This window comes from Antedon mediterranea, chromosome 6 (assembly GCF_964355755.1).
Source record: "Antedon mediterranea chromosome 6, ecAntMedi1.1, whole genome shotgun sequence".
NCBI classification, from domain to species: domain Eukaryota; kingdom Metazoa; phylum Echinodermata; class Crinoidea; order Comatulida; family Antedonidae; genus Antedon; species Antedon mediterranea.
In genome coordinates this window covers 1637216-1657338 of record NC_092675.1, presented here as the reverse complement: position 1 = coordinate 1657338, position 20123 = coordinate 1637216, and the positions used below count along the sequence as shown (strand labels likewise).

At 34.2% G+C, this 20123-nt stretch overlaps 1 protein-coding gene across 1 annotated transcript; it reads right to left on the bottom strand.

Moving 5' to 3' along the window:
- Positions 1-395: 395 nt before the first annotated feature.
- On the bottom strand, positions 396-19835 carry LOC140051794 (ATP-binding cassette sub-family C member 4-like). Its single transcript, XM_072097109.1, has 24 exons — positions 19642-19835; positions 19024-19113; positions 18712-18875; positions 17558-17683; positions 13583-13832; positions 13152-13277; positions 12900-13001; positions 10330-10521; positions 9910-10091; positions 9401-9497; positions 8763-8948; positions 7926-8057; positions 7457-7552; positions 6475-6679; positions 5832-5911; positions 5237-5387; positions 4638-4868; positions 4081-4190; positions 3455-3646; positions 2888-3043; positions 2609-2698; positions 2280-2452; positions 1829-1934; positions 396-1202 (listed from the first exon to the last, which is right to left on the bottom strand). Exons 1-24 carry the CDS (start codon positions 19810-19812, stop codon positions 957-959), a joined length of 3654 nt encoding a protein of 1217 aa, XP_071953210.1. The 5' UTR covers positions 19813-19835; the 3' UTR covers positions 396-956.
- Positions 19836-20123: the final 288 nt, after the last annotated feature.

Sequence of the window (20123 nt, the reverse complement as noted above, 5' to 3'; positions counted from 1 at the left end):
CCTCCTCGCATTTTTGTGGCGGGTATTTTTCAAGATGGACATCCATTAGACAGTGTATACCACGATCGGAAAACACCCCTATCTGGGGCAAATCGTTGAACCTAAATTCGTTTTAATCGTCAATAACTAATTATCTAACTTAATTTAATTAGTAAACAGGGTTACATCAGGTGGTTAAAATCAGTACCGAAAGTACGAACCAACTTTACATACCATCGAGTAAAAATTCTAAAAGTAAGGCGCGATTTACCGAATTTTGCCCTTACGTAAATTTATATATAGATATCAATATTTATAAAGCGTCAATTCAAAGACCGAGGTACAAAATCAAAGGGGCTGGGCATGTTAGTGGTCGAAAAAATGAGTTCTGAGCAATTTTTTAAATAAGGCAACAGAAGAGCAGTGTTTAATTTGTGGGGGGAGTGAATTCCAGAGTGTGGGTGCTGCAAAAGAAAACGATCTATGACCAAAGGTTTTAGTGACTATGCGTGGAACAGAGAGTAAAAAATCATCAGATGATCTAAGAGTCCGTCCAGGAACATAAAAGGTGATTAATTGACGGATGTAAGCAGGTTGGTTGAAAAGAAGTGCTTTAAAAATAAGGAGCAAGATTTTAAATTTGATTCGATTGTCAATGGGGAGGAGCCAGTGAAGTTCTCGAAGAACAGGTGAAATGTGAGAGCGACGACGGTTAGTGAACGTAATGATATAGACCACTTAGCCTTCGAATGTGTGTTTTTTTCCACAAATATTATGAAATCATCCAGGTAATAATTGAACAGATTCATTTAAATATATTTTAAATATTGTGATAGTTTTGCAGGAAAGTCAAAACTTTATTTACACTTATCGTTTCGGATGTTTTTTTTTAAAACCATGTTGCATTCATTTGTTGTGGCAACAGCTTAAGATTGTGGTATCTAGGTTGGAATCTTCCTATAGTCCTACTATATCTACTATAGGCCTACATTTTTATTTAAAGTAACATTAACATCATTTTCTTCAATAATAGTGTGTACATTCTCCGTTAAAATTGTCTTTTTGTTCGAATTGTTTTTATTATATTTTTCTCTGGCAATATCAAGTAAATTCGCTGCTTCAGTTTGTCCGCACTTTGAAACCATTTTCTTAAGAAATCCATCATTTTTCTGAAGTAAAACAAATGGCTCATCAAATTCAGCAATTCTTCCTTGATCAAGAATCTAAAAAAAATTTTGAATTAAAAAAAATGTATTATCTTAACAGTAAAAAAATGGTAAGGCAGTGGCCGTATTCACCATTCACACTAAGGGAAACACCCTAAGATTTAAAAAAATCTCCTATCTAAGTGAATACAATTTAAGGGTTAAGGGTTAATATCTCACTTAAGTGTGATATGGAATAACATTCTCGAAAGCTTTCCATACCAAACTGGACACGCTCACCTAACACACTCTGACACTCTCACTATTCAACAGGGAAGAGTGAATCTTCCCTGCTATACACAAACAGTTTGATGTCTCTTGTTGCTGAGAAACACATCTCAATCAACCCCAGACATCCTGATATTCTTTTTTCTCGTACCCTTGCTCACTTCAACACACCCATCTACCGTACATCTTTCCACGGCTGTGGACTACTTTACCAAATGATCTTAAGGATGAGTTTGTTTTCAACTTGAAACCCTTCTTGCATTCTCTTCGATCTAACGTGCGCGACTCTCAACTTTTTTTCTTTCTTTTTTATTTTTACTTAACATTTGTAGACAAATTTTATTTATTGATTTTATGCTGGTCAATTAAATAAATGAAACAAACGTTAGCAAAATCGCAAATGAAAACGAAATTACCATAATTCGATCAGAATCCATAATAGTGTTAAGTCTATGAGCTATTGTTAGCACTGTACAGTGTTCAAACTTTTCACGAATTGTAGCCTGGATTAGCGTGTCTGTTCTGAAATGAAAAAAAATATGACGTTAAGTGAAAAACATAACAATATGTTTACTAGGCTATGTCTGTATTTTAGTACTTTAAGAAGCGACAAATAATTACTGAAAATACAAACTGAACAACAAAAAAATCCTTAGTCTTATTTTATTGAAATTTTGCCAGAAAATTAAATGATTTGATTAAAACATTATGTGTTTTTGTGTGTCATATTAATGAGCCATGAACAAAATATTGTTATTGTTGAGACTTAGACAATGATTTGAACCTAAGACAATGATTTGAACCTAGTAAGAAAGTATGCTATGTTACTGTGCCACTTTGTCTAATCATGTACAATGTTCTTCTTACTTGATGTCTACATTAGCTGTGGCTTCATCAACAATTAGGATGCGGGTGTGTCGCAGTATTGCCCGCGCCAAACACAAAAGTTGCCGCTGACCGACACTAAAATTAGTCCCACCTTCGGTCACTTCTGCTTCTAGTTTTTCAGGAAACTCAGAAACAAATGTTTTAAGTTGAACCTAAAATATCAACAAAAAACAGTAATTAGTAATATTATCATTCTGTTTCCATTGAAGATGATTATTTTTGTTGATTAAATTTTACATTAAGGTTTTATTAAATACAGGTTTTTTTTTAAAATGAAGAATCACAAAAAACACATTTAAAAAACTAACCTCTTCCAATGCTTCCCACAATTCAACTTCTGTGTGTTCTTCAAATGGGTCCAAGTTCCTACGAAGAGATCCACTGAACAATACTGGATCCTAAAAACAAATTATAGTAATAGAACACAAATCGATGTATAATATCTGCAATATATATCTTGAAGTTGATACAGTAGATCTCGACACAAATAAACGGTAGGCCTAATGCATCAATGCAACTAATATAAAATGTTCACGAGCTGTTACATACAGAGGGCTAAAAGTTATAATGGTAATCTATAGTTCTACCTGAGGTATTATAGAAATACTATTTCGTAGGTCGTGTAACCCAAGGTCATTTATTAGCACACCATCTATCGTAACTGTGCCCGACGGTTCAGCCAAGCGTAATAATGCTGTCATTATTGAACTTTTACCAGCTCCAGTTCGGCCTGCAATACCAACCTAAATTTACACGAAAAATAAAAGGAATATGTTGAACCATTTCTTTTACACTTTCCTTTTCAGGCCAACTTCAGCAGCGTCAGCAGTTTTAGCTCTTGAACTCACTCACTTAATTACAATTCATTCCACTTATTCAAATGATACTTTATACAAAAGATTTTAGATTTCAATATTGTATTTAAAAAATATTGATGATACATACAGCAAGGTTTTGCAAGTGCTTTGTTTTCATGGACAGCATAAAGAACACCACAATAAAATACGAACACTTAGGGGAAAGGGAATGCCTCAAATAGACAAAGATATATTTAGGAGAGGAGGAAGGAGCAAGACATAACTGAATGGTGATTTTTACTTGAAAACTCATTTGTGATTGTGATACAATCAATTACAATCACTTATACCATATACCTTTTCTTTAGCATGTATATTGCAATTAAGATTCTTCAAGACGAGTGGTCCACCATCATAATATGAAAGAGACAAGTCTTCAAACGTGATGCTACCATCTTTAGGCCAATCTGAGGGAGGCTTTGAGTGAGACTCAAGTGCAGCTTCAGACTTAACATTAGTGTACTCTAAAACACGCTCAGTTGAAGTCATCTTTAAAGTAATAAACAATTAGGAATAATGTCAAACAACAGGAATATGTCATTCTTATACGCTTATGCATATAGTCTCTAAGAGCTTCACATTATTACCCTGGTTATATTTGGATCAAACACGAATGTAAGCATACTCCCATAATGCAGCCTTATAGCGCAGTTGTGTTTTGACCTTACCAGGTACCCATTTGTACACCTGTGTGGAGAGAGGCAAACATACGTAAAGTGTATAATCCAACGTCCAACACATTCTTTTTCAATACTAAAACGAATGTTATATTTTCAGTGTACACTACTGTATGGCAGTTTAAGACAAAGATATACAGTAGTCAAGCTTACCAGCGTGGAGTGGTTTTTATCAAGATTTACTGTATGCATTAAGGAAGGCATAAAAACTTTTAATACAACTCTCAATAATATTAATTTTGTTACCAGATTCTCCAGCTCTGCACTCTGGCGAACAACCCACTGGAAGAAACTTAACAAAGTCAATGCATAAGTCAGTGACAGCCCAACTGTTCCAGCATTCAAAGTTTCTGAAACTGAAATAAATATTCATATATTGGTAATAAAGGTAGTTTGTGTGCTTTTGTTAATTTGAGTGGTCGAGCGGTTAAGAGATTGGAACCATGCTATAAAATCGGCACGGGTTCGAGGTTCACTCGCTCTCCATCATTCTGGTGGTAGAACGTGTCTTCTCGGATAAGGACTATAAACCGTAGGTCCAGTGTACACATCTAGCTCATGTGTACTTTAAAGAACCTAGTACATCTATGTGTGAGAAACGTTTATATGGCCAACTACGCCACCTGGAATATTTTATCTTTCTTTAGAGGGGTATCCATATTTGGGAATAATGCCATATGTAGAGTGTATACAGGTAGGAATCTCACAAAATATTTTTATGCAGAGAAATGATATTCTACATGCATCATGTATGCCAACTTCATAATTATTAATCAATGAAAAACATAATAAATTATAATTACCATCGAATAAAATGATACAGCCAAATGTGACGGCAGTGACGAAAACCAAGGCAAGCCAGTCAAGCCAGATCCCAAAATACCTGGAAGTGGTCAGAAACAAATACCAGGCTTGGCTGTGATGGTCTTGGTACCCATCAAATTGGTTTGTAAACGACTTTTGAGCTTGGAATGCCCGTACTGTACTTAGACCTTGTAGAGTTGCCGATAAGTGTGAAAATATTGGACTACGAGCTGTGGGTAGAAAGACAAATTATGCTTCTTCAACATTTAGTTATATAGAAATGTTTCTCATGTCAAATAGTATGCTATTTTAACACATAACCACCATTGACATCCCAATTAGTTAGAATGAGAAACTAACACACTACCTGAGCTACAGTGCCGTAACTACTGTGATGTTACACAGGCTAGTGCCACTGGTAATTTCAACATTCAGTGATGTAGCCACAAGAAATAAAGTGGTGCGGTTGTCGTAAGAAAATCTCTGTTCAAGTCACTGGGTCGTCAAAGACTTCTGTGAAAAACTGGTCAGGTGAAACCTTACCAACCATACTGGTGGCTAACAGCCCTGACATTTGAGTGATATGACAATTACTTACTTATTCCTTCCATGCGCTTTACTTCGCGTGAAGTATGCAAAAAATACAATCGCACCAAAAACATAATCATAACGAGAGGAAAGACCACAAGGAGAACAACAGGATTGAAAATGGCTACTGTGAGAACTGCCCCTAAAACCATCAATGAAATCTGATGAAAAATGAAATGAATAAAGGAAAATGAAGAATATGACATCTTAGTGTGATGTACCATAATGAATTGAATCAATGCAAAAATTTAAAACAACACATAATAAAGTCAGAAAAAAGGAGGCCAGAAAACCAGTTATGAGCTTTTATGAAATATGGAAAATTGTTATATGCGTTTATGTGCGTGTGATTTCCCAGTTTAAATGCTACAAATATGGATTTCTCAGGTAAAAAATTGTTTCCATACATAATCATTTCATTGGAAATAAATTGACATGTCGATTTTATGGGTCGTCCTTGCATCCATTCACTTTGGTTTTAATCAATTTAATATCCCAATTGTTTGTATTTTTTCTTTGTTATGTATTTTAAATGTATTGTTGAATGGATGCTAAATGAATAAATGAAAATCTTAATTCCATTGTTCCTTTTTCTGAATACCTACCTGAACAATATCAGCAACTGTTAATGGGAGAAGCTCATCCATCAATCCAATATCTTTAGCAAATCTATTTAGGATGCGACCTTAAAAAACAAAAAATGTCTTTAGTATAATTTCATGAATAATGTGAGCTATACAATACAAGAACTGATGTACAGTACTTGTTTGTGAGTTAATAGTGGACCAGCTAATAGTGGACCAGTTAATAGTGGACCAGTTAATAGTGGACCAGTTAATAGTGGACCAGCTAATAGTGGACCAGCTAATAGTGGACCAGCTAATAGTGGACCAGTTAATAGTGGACCAGCTAATAGTGGACCAGCTAATAGTGGACCAGCTAATAGTGGACCAGCTAATAGTGGACCAGCTAATAGTGGACCAGTTAATAGTGGACCAGCTAATAGTGGACCAGCTAATAGTGGACCAGCTAATAGTGGACCAGCTAATAGTGGACCAGTTAATAGTGGACCAGCTAATAGTGGACCAGCTAATAGTGGACCAGCTAATAGTGGACCAGCTAATAGTGGACCAGTTAATAGTGGACCAGTTAATAGTGGACCAGTTAATAGTGGACCAGCTCATAAAATGTTTATAAAATTTAAGCTTACTTTCAAACTTTTGAAAAAAATAAAAAGAAAAACTTTACCCGTTGGATTTGCATCAAAGAACCTCATTGGTGCATGCACAACAGCGTTAAACATCTTATTATGCAAATTTTCTGAAGAAGTGATTGCAAACGAGAACGTCAAAAATGATCTCAAAAAGCTCATAACAAATAATGACGCAGTTAAACCTAAGAATGTGTAGATGTACCAATTGGAATCAAATTCAAAAGATGACGGGCTTGCAGTCTGTAACAAGAAATTAAATAAATCATGTAAGTAAAACTTATTTTCCAATCTGTTCACGCGAATCAAAAGGGTCAGCTTATACGCATGCATATTCATGTTTCCATCTTCCAAATCCCTTTCTAGAATTCTAATTCCTTGAGTTTTTTCCTTCAACAAAATTGGTACTTTGAATTTTTCTACTTTGCGAAGGGGAAATTTTGCAACCAATCAGATCTCAGCAGACACACGATGGAAATGAAAATCACAGCTATTCGCCCTTGTAGTGGAATGGGTATCACAATTTTTTTTCTCTCTGTGATATATTGGATATCAGCTTTATAAACGTACATTAAACCTGAGTTATTTGGGAGTTTTCGCACGAGCATGAAAATGTTAGCTTTAATGCTATCTTAAACTAGTTTAATGTTGTGAACAAACATTTTTAAAGGGAAGCACTTCCATTTATTACTTTAAGAAGAAGCACTTGCAATGTTCATTATAAATAAAAGTCTAAGCTCTGTCTGCACTATCAAACTTTATGTGACAAAAAAATGTTATGTGCCCATATATTATTTGGGCACATTACACTTATTTTGTCAAACTAGTTTGATAGTGTAGACAGAGCTTAAGTTCTGTGTTTTCAATTTGCATGAGTGTTCATAAACACATGACAACTCAATTCCTGAGCTCTGACAAATTAAATTTTTTAATTAAATGTTTAAAAATACTTTTAAAGTCTGTAATGTTCGTCATCAATAATATTAACTAATAATAAATTATTGTAAACATATTTCTTACAGAATTCGTAGAATCCAATTCATTAAATTCATTTAAAGCTGTTTCTTCTTGCAGCACCCAATATGCTAACCACCAGTCAGAAACATTAAAAAGAGCCTGAAAAATAATTTAAAGAAAACAAAAATATAGGATAAACATGATTACAAAATATATCAGCTCAGTTTTGTGTAATTTATTAATTTATGTGAATACTATATTTATTATCCTTATATATTATTTTTCCTTTCAACTAATGAATAAATGGATTTATAATATCTCTGTATCACTGTATTATATAAACAAACAAAAATGTATTCAAATGTAGTAGGCATAACCCAATCTGTCTTGCACCATATTAAGCTACTACAGATATTTTTTGGAGTCACTGTTCTTGATCCAATATATAACTTCCAAATGCCTAATGTTCAATCAACAACTTTTTTTAAAGGTGAAATTAACATTGTTATTGTCTAAACAATTTTAAAATTACCTGTACAATTAGGTTAATCAGTATATAGAATGCAATGAAGGATGCACCACCACCAGCTCTAAAGTATTGACCATATGCTGTGTAAGATATGTTACCAGTAGCTTTAAACTCTTCTTCATCGGTCTCATCACACTATGGGAGAAAAACATAATCAAAAGGGAATGTGGGTGGATCTCCATGGAGATAGAAGCAAAAAGATAAATCAAAAAAATAAAGTAAAATAACCCTAATGTAGTTACAAAACTGTTGGGTACTACAGTGTAAAACAAAAAAGCCAATTGATCAAGTATAATCTGATACTTGAATATAATCCCACCCAGTAATTTGCTCTCAATCTCCAACAGATGAACATAAATATTTCCTACCATTGATGTTTAGAAACTACAGGCACTTTGGTAGTGAATTTCAAAGTGTCACAAATGACAAACCCATTATTCTTTTTAAAAATAATAACCAAAGAAATTATAAACCCATTATTTATTTTTTAAAGATTGCTTTTTTTGACTTAAGTAAACAAACTATTATTTATTGTTTTTCTTAGTTTGTTTTGTTTTAATTTGTATGTAGTTTAAGCGTAAAAAAAATCTGTATCTATCCTCAAAAACCGCCCATCAAATCATGCTTTGTAAAATGGTCATAAGGTATAACATAGATTCCATATTTGTATTACTGTTACTGCTCATCTGTGTAAATTGGCCTATCAGGTATAGATGTAGCACCTGCTTTACATATATGTTCCTGTTTTTAGAAAATAAAAGGTTAAAAACATGCATGACAATTTTTTAAAACTTGCTAAAACAGTAAAATAACAATACAAGTCAAAGTTGAACACCTTACTATCGGTTCAATTGACTGTCCAGAAACTACAGATTGTGATCGTTTTATAGATGACACGTTGAAGGATGATCCTCTGCGTTTAAACACAACCTTTTGTTCCTGTTCTTCTGGTTTTTTAAGTAATGATGCAAAATCAATCCCAGAAGATTGAAGTTCTGTGTATGTACCATATCCAGCAACTTCACCCTAAATATAGACAGAAAAAAACTATATATTTATAGATTTAGAATGGAAGTCTACGTACTAATAAATAGGATAGCATAGGTTAATCTTATTTCTTTATATGGTTTGACAACCGATGAAGGATCATCCAGTATAAATGTGTTCTCACACATCCTTAATTAATTCTTAGTTGTTGGATAATCTCCAAGCAAAATGAATGACATATTAGTCTTCCTTTCAATTGGATGTTTCAAAACTAGCCTGTTTACAGCGATATATTTTTACCAACCCCGAAACCAATTCTAGAAATACCAGGATGGTGTCCGGCGGGGGATAGTTTCACCACATATTATTTTCTGTTAGCCGATCCGTTCAAATTCATTTCAATGTAAATGTTTTTTATATGTTTACAAATGACAATAAATTTACTTGGCTTGACTAGTTCTTTAATTACAGGATAACTAAAGATAGCTTACCTCTTTCATAACCAAGATTCTGTCAACATTTTCCAGATACTGAAGCTGATGAGTAACCAAAATACAAGGTTTGTCTTTTAACGCATTTTTAATGCAACTGTGAAAAAATGTCAAAATTTAATACAGATTCTCTTTTTTCCATTAAAATAAATTGGTAAATTTAGAATGTTTCTACCTAGAGAAGTTCAATATGATGCACACTCCAGATAAAATTAAGTTTGTGTACTGAACTATGGAAGGCAATCACCGCCAAAAATACAATTGCAGAGATGTACAACGTACTCGCAGAAATGTAAAACGTACTTGTAGAAACATACAATGTACTCACAGAAAAGACAACAAAAAGACATGCACAAAAACATACAGAAACAGACAAAAAAAATGTACAACATAGTCGCGAAAATGAATGCGCAGTAAATGGCCATTGTATGTTTTTGCAAGTTCATTGTACGTTTCTGCGAGTACGTTTTTGTGTTAAGTGATTGCCTTCCATACTGCACAATACATACACATCAAACAAATGCCTTCCAACTTGTGTGTCAACAGCACTGAGTGGGTCATCAAGAAGATAAACATCCTTATCATTGTAAACTGCTCTTGCAAGCCCGATCCTTGCCCTTTGACCTCCGCTGAGTTTTACACCACGTTCACCAACCAGTGTTTCCTCTTCCTTTGGCAAAATATCCAGATCCTATGAAAAGTCCAGACACACAAATATTTTGTCAAGAGTTTGATTTATTTAAAGCTGCTTTCACATTGCACCCGGGTTTCGGTTCGGCGCTCTGACAAAAATGCAACATACCAAATTCTCATTGGTTGATGACATATGGTACTACAGTAGAGTGTTGATCAGACTTCCAGTATACTCACCTACGTTTTTCCCCTCTCATCCCTTCCTTCGCTTCAATCTACCTATGCAGGAATATTACCTTTTTTAAAGCACAGACTCTAATGGCATGATCAAATCTTTGCTTGTCGAAGGGTAGGCCAAAGATTATGTTATCTTTCACAGTTCCGGAGAAGATCCATGGAAGTTGTGCTGAGTAAGCTATCCTGCCAGAGAGGTCTAGATTGCCTGTCATGTGTGGAACTTCTCTCATTATCGTCATCAACAATGAAGACTAAAAGCAATTAAAAACAATGGAAATTACAAATTTTATTTGTATTGACAAATTTACCTGGGGGAGGATTGCTACATGTAAGTAGTGTATTAACATTATGAAAGATCTACAAGTACTATGTGACATGCTACCTAGATGACTGTACTATGTGACAGTGCTACCTAGATGACTGTACTTTGTGACAGTGCTACCTAGATGACTGTACTATGTGACAGTGCTACCTAGATGACTGTACTATGTGACAGTGCTACCTAGATGACTGTACTTTGTGACAGTGCTACCTAGATGACTGTACTATGTGACAGTGCTACCTAGATGACTGTACTTTGTGACAGTGCTACCTAGATGACTGTACTTTGTGACAGTGCTACCTAGATGACTGTACTTTGTGACAGTGCTACCTAGATGACTGTACTATGTGACAGTGCTACCTAGATGACTGTACTTTGTGACAGTGCTACCTAGATGACTGTACTATGTGACAGTGCTACCTAGATGACTGTACTTTGTGTGACATGGCTACCTAGATGACTGTACTTTGTGACAGTGCTACCTAGATGACTGTACTTTGTGACAGTGCTACCTAGATGACTGTACTTTGTGACAGTGCTACCTAGATGACTGTACTTTGTGACAGTGCTACCTAGATGACTGTACTATGTGACAGTGCTACCTAGATGACTGTACTTTGTGACAGTGCTACCTAGATGACTGTACTATGTGACAGTGCTACCTAGATGACTGTACTTTGTGACAGTGCTACCTAGATGACTGTACTTTGTGACAGTGCTACCTAGATGACTGTACTTTGTGACAGTGCTACCTAGATGACTGTACTATGTGACAGTGCTACCTAGATGACTGTACTATGTGACAGTGCTACCTAGATGACTGTACTTTGTAACAGTGCTACCTAGATGACTGTACTTTGTGTGACCTGGCTACCTAGATGACTGTACTTTGTGACAGTGCTACCTAGATGACTGTACTTTGTGACAGTGCTACCTAGATGACTGTACTATGTGACAGTGCTACCTAGATGACTGTACTTTGTGACAGTGCTACCTAGATGACTGTACTTTGTGACAGTGCTACCTAGATGACTGTACTTTGTGACAGTGCTACCTAGATGACTGTACTTTGTGTGACATGGCTACCTAGATGACTGTACTTTGTGACAGTGCTACCTAGATGACTGTACTATGTGACAGTGCTACCTAGATGACTGTACTTTGTGACAGTGCTACCTAGATGACTGTACTATGTGACAGTGCTACCTAGATGACTGTACTATGTGACAGTGCTACCTAGATGACTGTACTTTGTGACAGTGCTACCTAGATGACTGTACTTTGTGACAGTGCTACCTAGATGACTGTACTTTGTGTGACATGGCTACCTAGATGACTGTACTTTGTGACAGTGCTACCTAGATGACTGTACTTTGTGACAGTGCTACCTAGATGACTGTACTTTGTGACAGTGCTACCTAGATGACTGTACTATGTGACAGTGCTACCTAGATGACTGTACTATGTGACAGTGCTACCTAGATGACTGTACTATGTGACAGTGCTACCTAGATGACTGTACTTTGTGACAGTGCTACCTAGATGACTGTACTTTGTGACAGTGCTACCTAGATGACTGTACTTTGTGACATGGCTACCTAGATGACTGTACTTTGTGACATGGCTACCTAGATGACTGTACTTTGTGACAGTGCTACCTAGATGACTGTACTTTGTGACATGGCTACCTAGATGACTGTACTTTGTGACAGTGCTACCTAGATGACTGTACTTTGTGACAGTGCTACCTAGATGACTGTACTTTGTGACAGTGCTACCTAGATGACTGTACTTTGTGACATGGCTACCTAGATGACTGTACTTTGTGACATGGCTACCTAGATGACTGTACTTTGTGACATGGCTACCTAGATGACTGTACTTTGTGACAGTGCTACCTAGATGACTGTACTTTGTGACAGTGCTACCTAGATGACTGTACTTTGTGACATGGCTAGTACGTTTTTAATGAAAGATACTGTATTACTGTGTGTACTGGTCATATATAGCCTGTCTACACAATCAAACAAAATAAATGTGATGTGCCCAAAATATGGAAGTGTTATGCCAAAATATGGTACATACATAATCATGTCCATATATGGGCACATCACATTTTGTTATAAAGTTTGATAGTGTAGACAGAGCTTAACATATCAGATGAATGTTTGAAACACTATGTGCAGGTAATTATGTAGTTTCTTGTATTGCATCCTAGACATACATATCACAATCTCCTTAATGATAACATACCTTGCCACAGCCAACAGGTCCTACCACTGATAATAGTTCTTAATGATAACATACCTTGCCACAGCCAACAGGTCCTACCACTGCTAATAGTTCTCCTGCTTGCACATTTAAATTAATGTCTTTCAGAACCATTGTCAATGCCTTTTCACCATCATCCTAATTAAACAAAAGTGAATTATTAATGAAGATAATGATGATGCTGACGAGGAGCCTTCCTAACAAATAAACATTCATTATTAGTATACTGTTGCCCAAGCTTGAAAGTGTCGAGACAACCAAGCGAGTTAAAAAACACCAATAGCTCACCTCATCCCAAGATGCTGAAATATTTGTCATTGTCACCTGAGGATCCTTTGTAGTCTTATCTTCTGCATCCTTTGAGATATTAGTCGGAGCATCTTCAATAGCAAGCTCTTTTAACAATAAGAAATCCTTTCAAAATAATGAATTAGAATTAATAAATAAATAAAAAAAAAAATTTGTTCATGTTTTTTATTTTGTTTCTAAATAAACTCCATAAAGTCCTTGCGTTGTGCTTAACTCCTTGCATTGTGCTTAAGTCCTTGCTTTGTGCTTAAGTCCTTGCATTGTGCTTTAAGTTCTTTCATTGTGTTTAAGTCCTTGCATTGTGCTTAAGTCCTTGCGTTGCTCTTAAGTCCTTGCGCTAAACCTCTGAATACTTTTGAAAAATTCCAACTGAGATCTTATAGTTATTTACTGATATTTCAAAATCTTACCTGCATACGTCGCAAAGAAACAAACCCTTCCATGGTCGTTGCTATGGAATACGGAAAGTATAAACCTGATGATTGCCGCACAACAATGAATAACGGGATGGCAAAATAAACCTTACTCGCTGTCAGTGTGTTACCAGTCAAAGAATAGACAACGAACGTAGCAAAACTCACAAGACTTATGGTTGTAAAGAATAGAGATAAATTTGCAGCCCGAAGTTGAGAGCTTTTTCGAACTTTCTGAATTTCTTTTCTATAATAAAAAGGAAAAATTAAAATTGAATAACTATAATAGTCTTAATACTTTTGTCAATAGTTTTGTTGATCAATTAATACACTCTGCATATCACATAAATTAATACACTCTGCATATCACATACATTAATACACTCTGCATATCACATACATTAATACACTCTGCATATCACATACATTAATACACTCTGCATATCACATACATTAATACACTCTGCATATCACATACATTAATACACTCTGCATATCACATACATTAATACACTCTGCATATCACATACATTAATACACTCTGCATATCACATACATTAATACACTCTGCATATCACATACATTAATACACTCTGCATATCACATAAATTAATACACTCTGCATATCACATACATTAATACACTCTGCATATCACATACATTAATACACTCTGCATATCACATACATTAATACACTCTGCATATCACATACATTAATACACTCTGCATATCACATACATTAATACACTCTGCATATCACATACATTAATACACTCTGCATATCACATACATTAATACACTCTGCATATCACATACATTAATACACTCTGCATATCACATACATTAATACACTCTGCATATCACATACATTAATACACTCTGCATATCACATACATTAATACACTCTGCATATCACATACATTAATACACTCTGCATATCACATACATTAATACACTCTGCATATCACATACATTAATACACTCTGCATATCACATACATTAATACACTCTGCATATCACATACATTAATACACTCTGCATATCACATAAATTAATACACTCTGCATATCACATACATTAATACACTCTGCATATCACATACATTAATACACTCTGCATATCACATACATTAATACACTCTGCATATCACATACATTAATACACTCTGCATATCACATACATTAATACACTCTGCATATCACATACATTAATACACTCTGCATATCACATACATTAATACACTCTGCATATCACATACATTAATACACTCTGCATATCACATACATTAATACACTCTGCATATCACATACATTAATACACTCTGCATATCACATACATTAATACACTCTGCATATCACATAAATTAATACACTCTGCATATCACATACATTAATACACTCTGCATATCACATAAATTAATACACTCTGCATATCACATACATTAATACACTCTGCATATCACATACATTAATACACTCTGCATATCACATACATTAATACACTCTGCATATCACATACATTAATACACTCTGCATATCACATACATTAATACACTCTGCATATCACATACATTAATACACTCTGCATATCACATACATTAATACACTCTGCATATCACATACATTAATACACTCTGCATATCACATACATTAATACACTCTGCATATCACATACATTAATACACTCTGCATATCACATACATTAATACACTCTGCATATCACATACATTAATACACTCTGCATATCACATACATTAATACACTCTGCATATCACATACATTAATACACTCTGCATATCACATACATTAATACACTCTGCATATCACATACATTAATACACTCTGCATATCACATACATTAATACACTCTGCATATCACATAAATTAATACACTCTGCATATCACATACATTAATACACTCTGCATATCACATAAATTAATACACTCTGCATATCACATACATTAATACACTCTGCATATCACATACATTAATACACTCTGCATATCACATACATTAATACACTCTGCATATCACATACATTAATACACTCTGCATATCACATACATTAATACACTCTGCATATCACATACATTAATACACTCTGCATATCACATACATTAATACACTCTGCATATCACATAAATTAATACACTCTGCATATCACATAAATTAATACACTCTGCATATCACATACATTAATACACTCTGCATATCACATACATTAATACACTCTGCATATCACATACATTAATACACTCTGCATATCACATACATTAATACACTCTGCATATCACATACATTAATACACTCTGCATATCACATACATTAATACACTCTGCATATCACATACATTAATACACTCTGCATATCACATACATTAATACACTCTGCATATCACATACATTAATACACTCTGCATATCACATAAATTAATACACTCTGCATATCACATACATTAATACACTCTGCATATCACATACATTAATACACTCTGCATATCACATAAATTAATACACTCTGCATATCACATACATTAATACACTCTGCATATCACATACATTAATACACTCTGCATATCACATAAATTAATACACTCTGCATATCACATAAATTAATACACTCTGCATATCACATACATTAATACACTCTGCATATCACATACATTAATACACTCTGCATATCACATACATTAATACACTCTGCATATCACATACATTAATACACTCTGCATATCACATACATTAATACACTCTGCATATCACATACATTAATACACTCTGCATATCACATACATTAATACACTCTGCATATCACATACATTAATACACTCTGCATATCACATACATTAATACACTCTGCATATCACATAAATTAATACACTCTGCATATCACATAAATTAATACACTCTGCATATCACATACATTAATACACTCTGCATATCACATAAATTAATACACTCTGCATATCACATACATTAATACACTCTGCATATCACATACATTAATACACTCTGCATATCACATAAATTAATACACTCTGCATATCACATACATTAATACACTCTGCATATCACATACATTAATACACTCTGCATATCACATACATTAATACACTCTGCATATCACATAAATTAATACACTCTGCATATCACATACATTAATACACTCTGCATATCACATACATTAATACACTCTGCATATCACATAAATTAATACACTCTGCATATCACATAAATTAATACACTCTGCATATCACATACATTAATACACTCTGCATATCACATACATTAATACACTCTGCATATCACATAAATTAATACACTCTGCATATCACATAAATTAATACACTCTGCATATCACATAAATTCATTGGCTTCAGCAAGATTGTTGTACTGTAGGCCTAACCAATGTTTTGACTATCATACATTTTATTTTAAATGATCGAATTTTATGAGATTTTGCACACTCAATTCACCTCTGTGTGTATACAGAATACACTTCTAAACCATGCTGAAGGGAAAATGTTTCTATACAACATACCATGAAAGTGTTTTTGTTCTCAATACTTTCTACTTTCTTAATTAATAATTTAAATACACAAAATCATTCAAAATTGTTAGTTTGTTATATTGATTTCCACACATTGTTAAAAAAATAATTATATTACAATAAACATCAATACATTTAAAAGAGATGTGTGACTGGTGGGTAAATAAGTTCAAAGACCTTAAGGCTTACCCACAAGAAAAAGATGCATACAAATAATCTATAATGAGTAAGGTATGTACATTAGTATGGTAAAGAGAGAATTATAATAATATAAAGTAAAAATATCATGTTGTGTGTGTATAAACTTTAGCAATCAGTAAAAGTTGCATTGGGAGGTATTTAAGTACAAATCATTAAAATAAGCCTACACAACAAAAAAATACCAAAAAATAAGGGAAAGATAAGTAAAACCGATTGTCTTACCTTCGAGATTCCGACACAAGGAAGCTAAATGGTTTCTCCCATGCATACATCTTAATAACACGCATACCAGATATTATCTCATTCATTAACCGAACCCTCTCATCTGTCAAAACTGCAGTTTTTGTCCTAAAACCATCAAAACAAAAGTAAGAAAATTAAAATTACGTACAAATAAGGGATGTTATACAAGTTGAATGGAGAGAATATTTTCAGGCGTGAGAAAGGAAAGAGAGGGTGTTAATTTAATGGTGGTTTAATATTACACTCTATTGAAAGTGTTTTAGTTCAAGTATCGAACTTATATATAGAAGATATATGGGAAAACATTATACATTGTAAATTGCCACAGTAATCCAGTACCTTGATTTATTAACATTAATATTATTGACCTTTTTTTAAATTTTTTTTATTTTTTAATTCAAGTTCTATTTAATATCAAAGGGTGAGAATGTAGAAAGTGAGTTGTCATCGGTTTTGTAGCATAGTGAATAAACATTTGTAAAATAGATTATCATAGGATAACTAGGACAAAAAGAAGCCACAATAAACATTTGTCAAATACTTGTTTTGCAACAAAGATTATCATGGGATAACCATGACTGAACGGAGTCACAATAAATATTGTTATAATTCTTTGTATAATTTGGTTTACTTTTGGTTTAGAAATCCATTCATGCCTGAATTAAATTGTTCTGCAGAAGGTCAAGCAATAAACAGGTCTAGTTTTGTAATTATACTAGTTTGATTTCGTATTTCTAATAAAGCCTCACTTAAGCTCTGTTTACACTATCAAACTAGTAGACAAAAAAAGTGCAATTTGCTTCCATATCTCTTGCTGGCAGCTAAGCGGAGACCGTCCTCAAATTTACAAAATAAACTAAAGGCTTAAGCGGCTTATGCACCATTGGGCTTTACGTCATACATCGATGATAACAACATGATAGTGGTATGCCCAAATATGGTAGTAATATGACATCATCATGTTCATATATGGGCACATCACATTTTTTGTCACATAAAGTTTGATAGTGTAGACAGAACTTTAGAATAACACTGAAATTGTGCCAAATCAGATGTTATTTCCATTACACACACTCAAAGCATTTCCAAATTAGAAAACATTAAAAAAAATTCCAAGACAAAACAAATTATACCTTAGCTGTGAGAAGAGTGTCCCGAACCAGCCTTGTAATGGAGTCATCAGAACAATAACTGCCATTCCAGCAAAGCATGATGGTCCTAGTTGATAATATAGCAACACAGTAACAACGATCAACTGTAATGGTGCTACGATGGTATAACTTACAAATATTAGTGCCTACAAACAAAAAATTATTATGGTGTAAATGATTAGATTTTCAGACTAATGTATGGTTGCTATACTTCAATGGTTTAATTTAAGGTAAAATGTCCCATATTTAGTTCTCTAGCAATTATATTGTTCAGCAATCTTTAAGTTTTTTTACCTGGTCAAATCTGTTGACATCATTTGATAAGATGTTTACAACTTGTCCAATTGTCGTCTTACCAAGAGAAAGGCTGCTTAGCCGGAGAGCCTGCAAAAAAAAAAGACATAATTCTAAATGAACATTATAATAACATCATAAATGCACACATTGATATTATTAATGCATACTATGTCAATGAGCTTCAGACCTGTTTGTACAATCTTGTTTCAATCCTTGGCTAAATGCTTCACCTCATTTATAGGTCAGGTGACCCGACAACAAATTGATGTGTAGGCTATTGGCTGTGTTACAAATCGAAAGCTCCCTTTTTCTCAATTGGTAAAGTCAGTGCCGTAACGCAGAAGCCTGAAGCCCTTGGTTTAGGAACCCTAAGTGGCACTCTGGAGGCCTTGGCCGTTTTTAGCTTTTTTTCAGCATATTTTAATGCCTGTTTTTCCTCTGGGCACTGCTTAGGGGCCTCCTAAGCTACGGGGCACCTGGGTAGCCAGTAATCACTCATTGCCGTTATGCCATGAGGTAAAGTGGCTCTAAGATTGATGCATTTCAACTATGAGCACCATCAAATACATAGGCCTAGAGTTGCAATTAAAATATGAATGAATATGAGAATCTCGCCTTTCGATAAATAAGTCCAGTAAATGCAATCCGAAGTCTCATTCCCAACAGAGTTGTATAAAAATAATATGGATGTGTTATGGTGTTTGCAATAGCAGAGAGCAGCACAATGATAACAGCATATGTATATGCTTCGCTGCTTGTTATTTCAGAATCTGCCTCAAAGTACATGACTAAACGGCTTACAAACAACGGCTGCACAGTCCTACAAACTTCCTAATAAACAAAACAATTGATCAAGTTTCTATAAAGCTCTGTCTACACTATCAAACTATGTGACAAAAAAATATATGGACATGATGATGTCATTTCACTACCATATTTAGGAATATCACTACCATATTTGGGCACATCACATTTTTTTGTTTGATAGTGTAGACAGAGCTTTATATAAATTATTTATGTCTAATGCAACCTACTGTGTGTTAAGTAAAGGAATTAAACAAGATATAGATTTACTGCATTATTAATCAATATCTTGA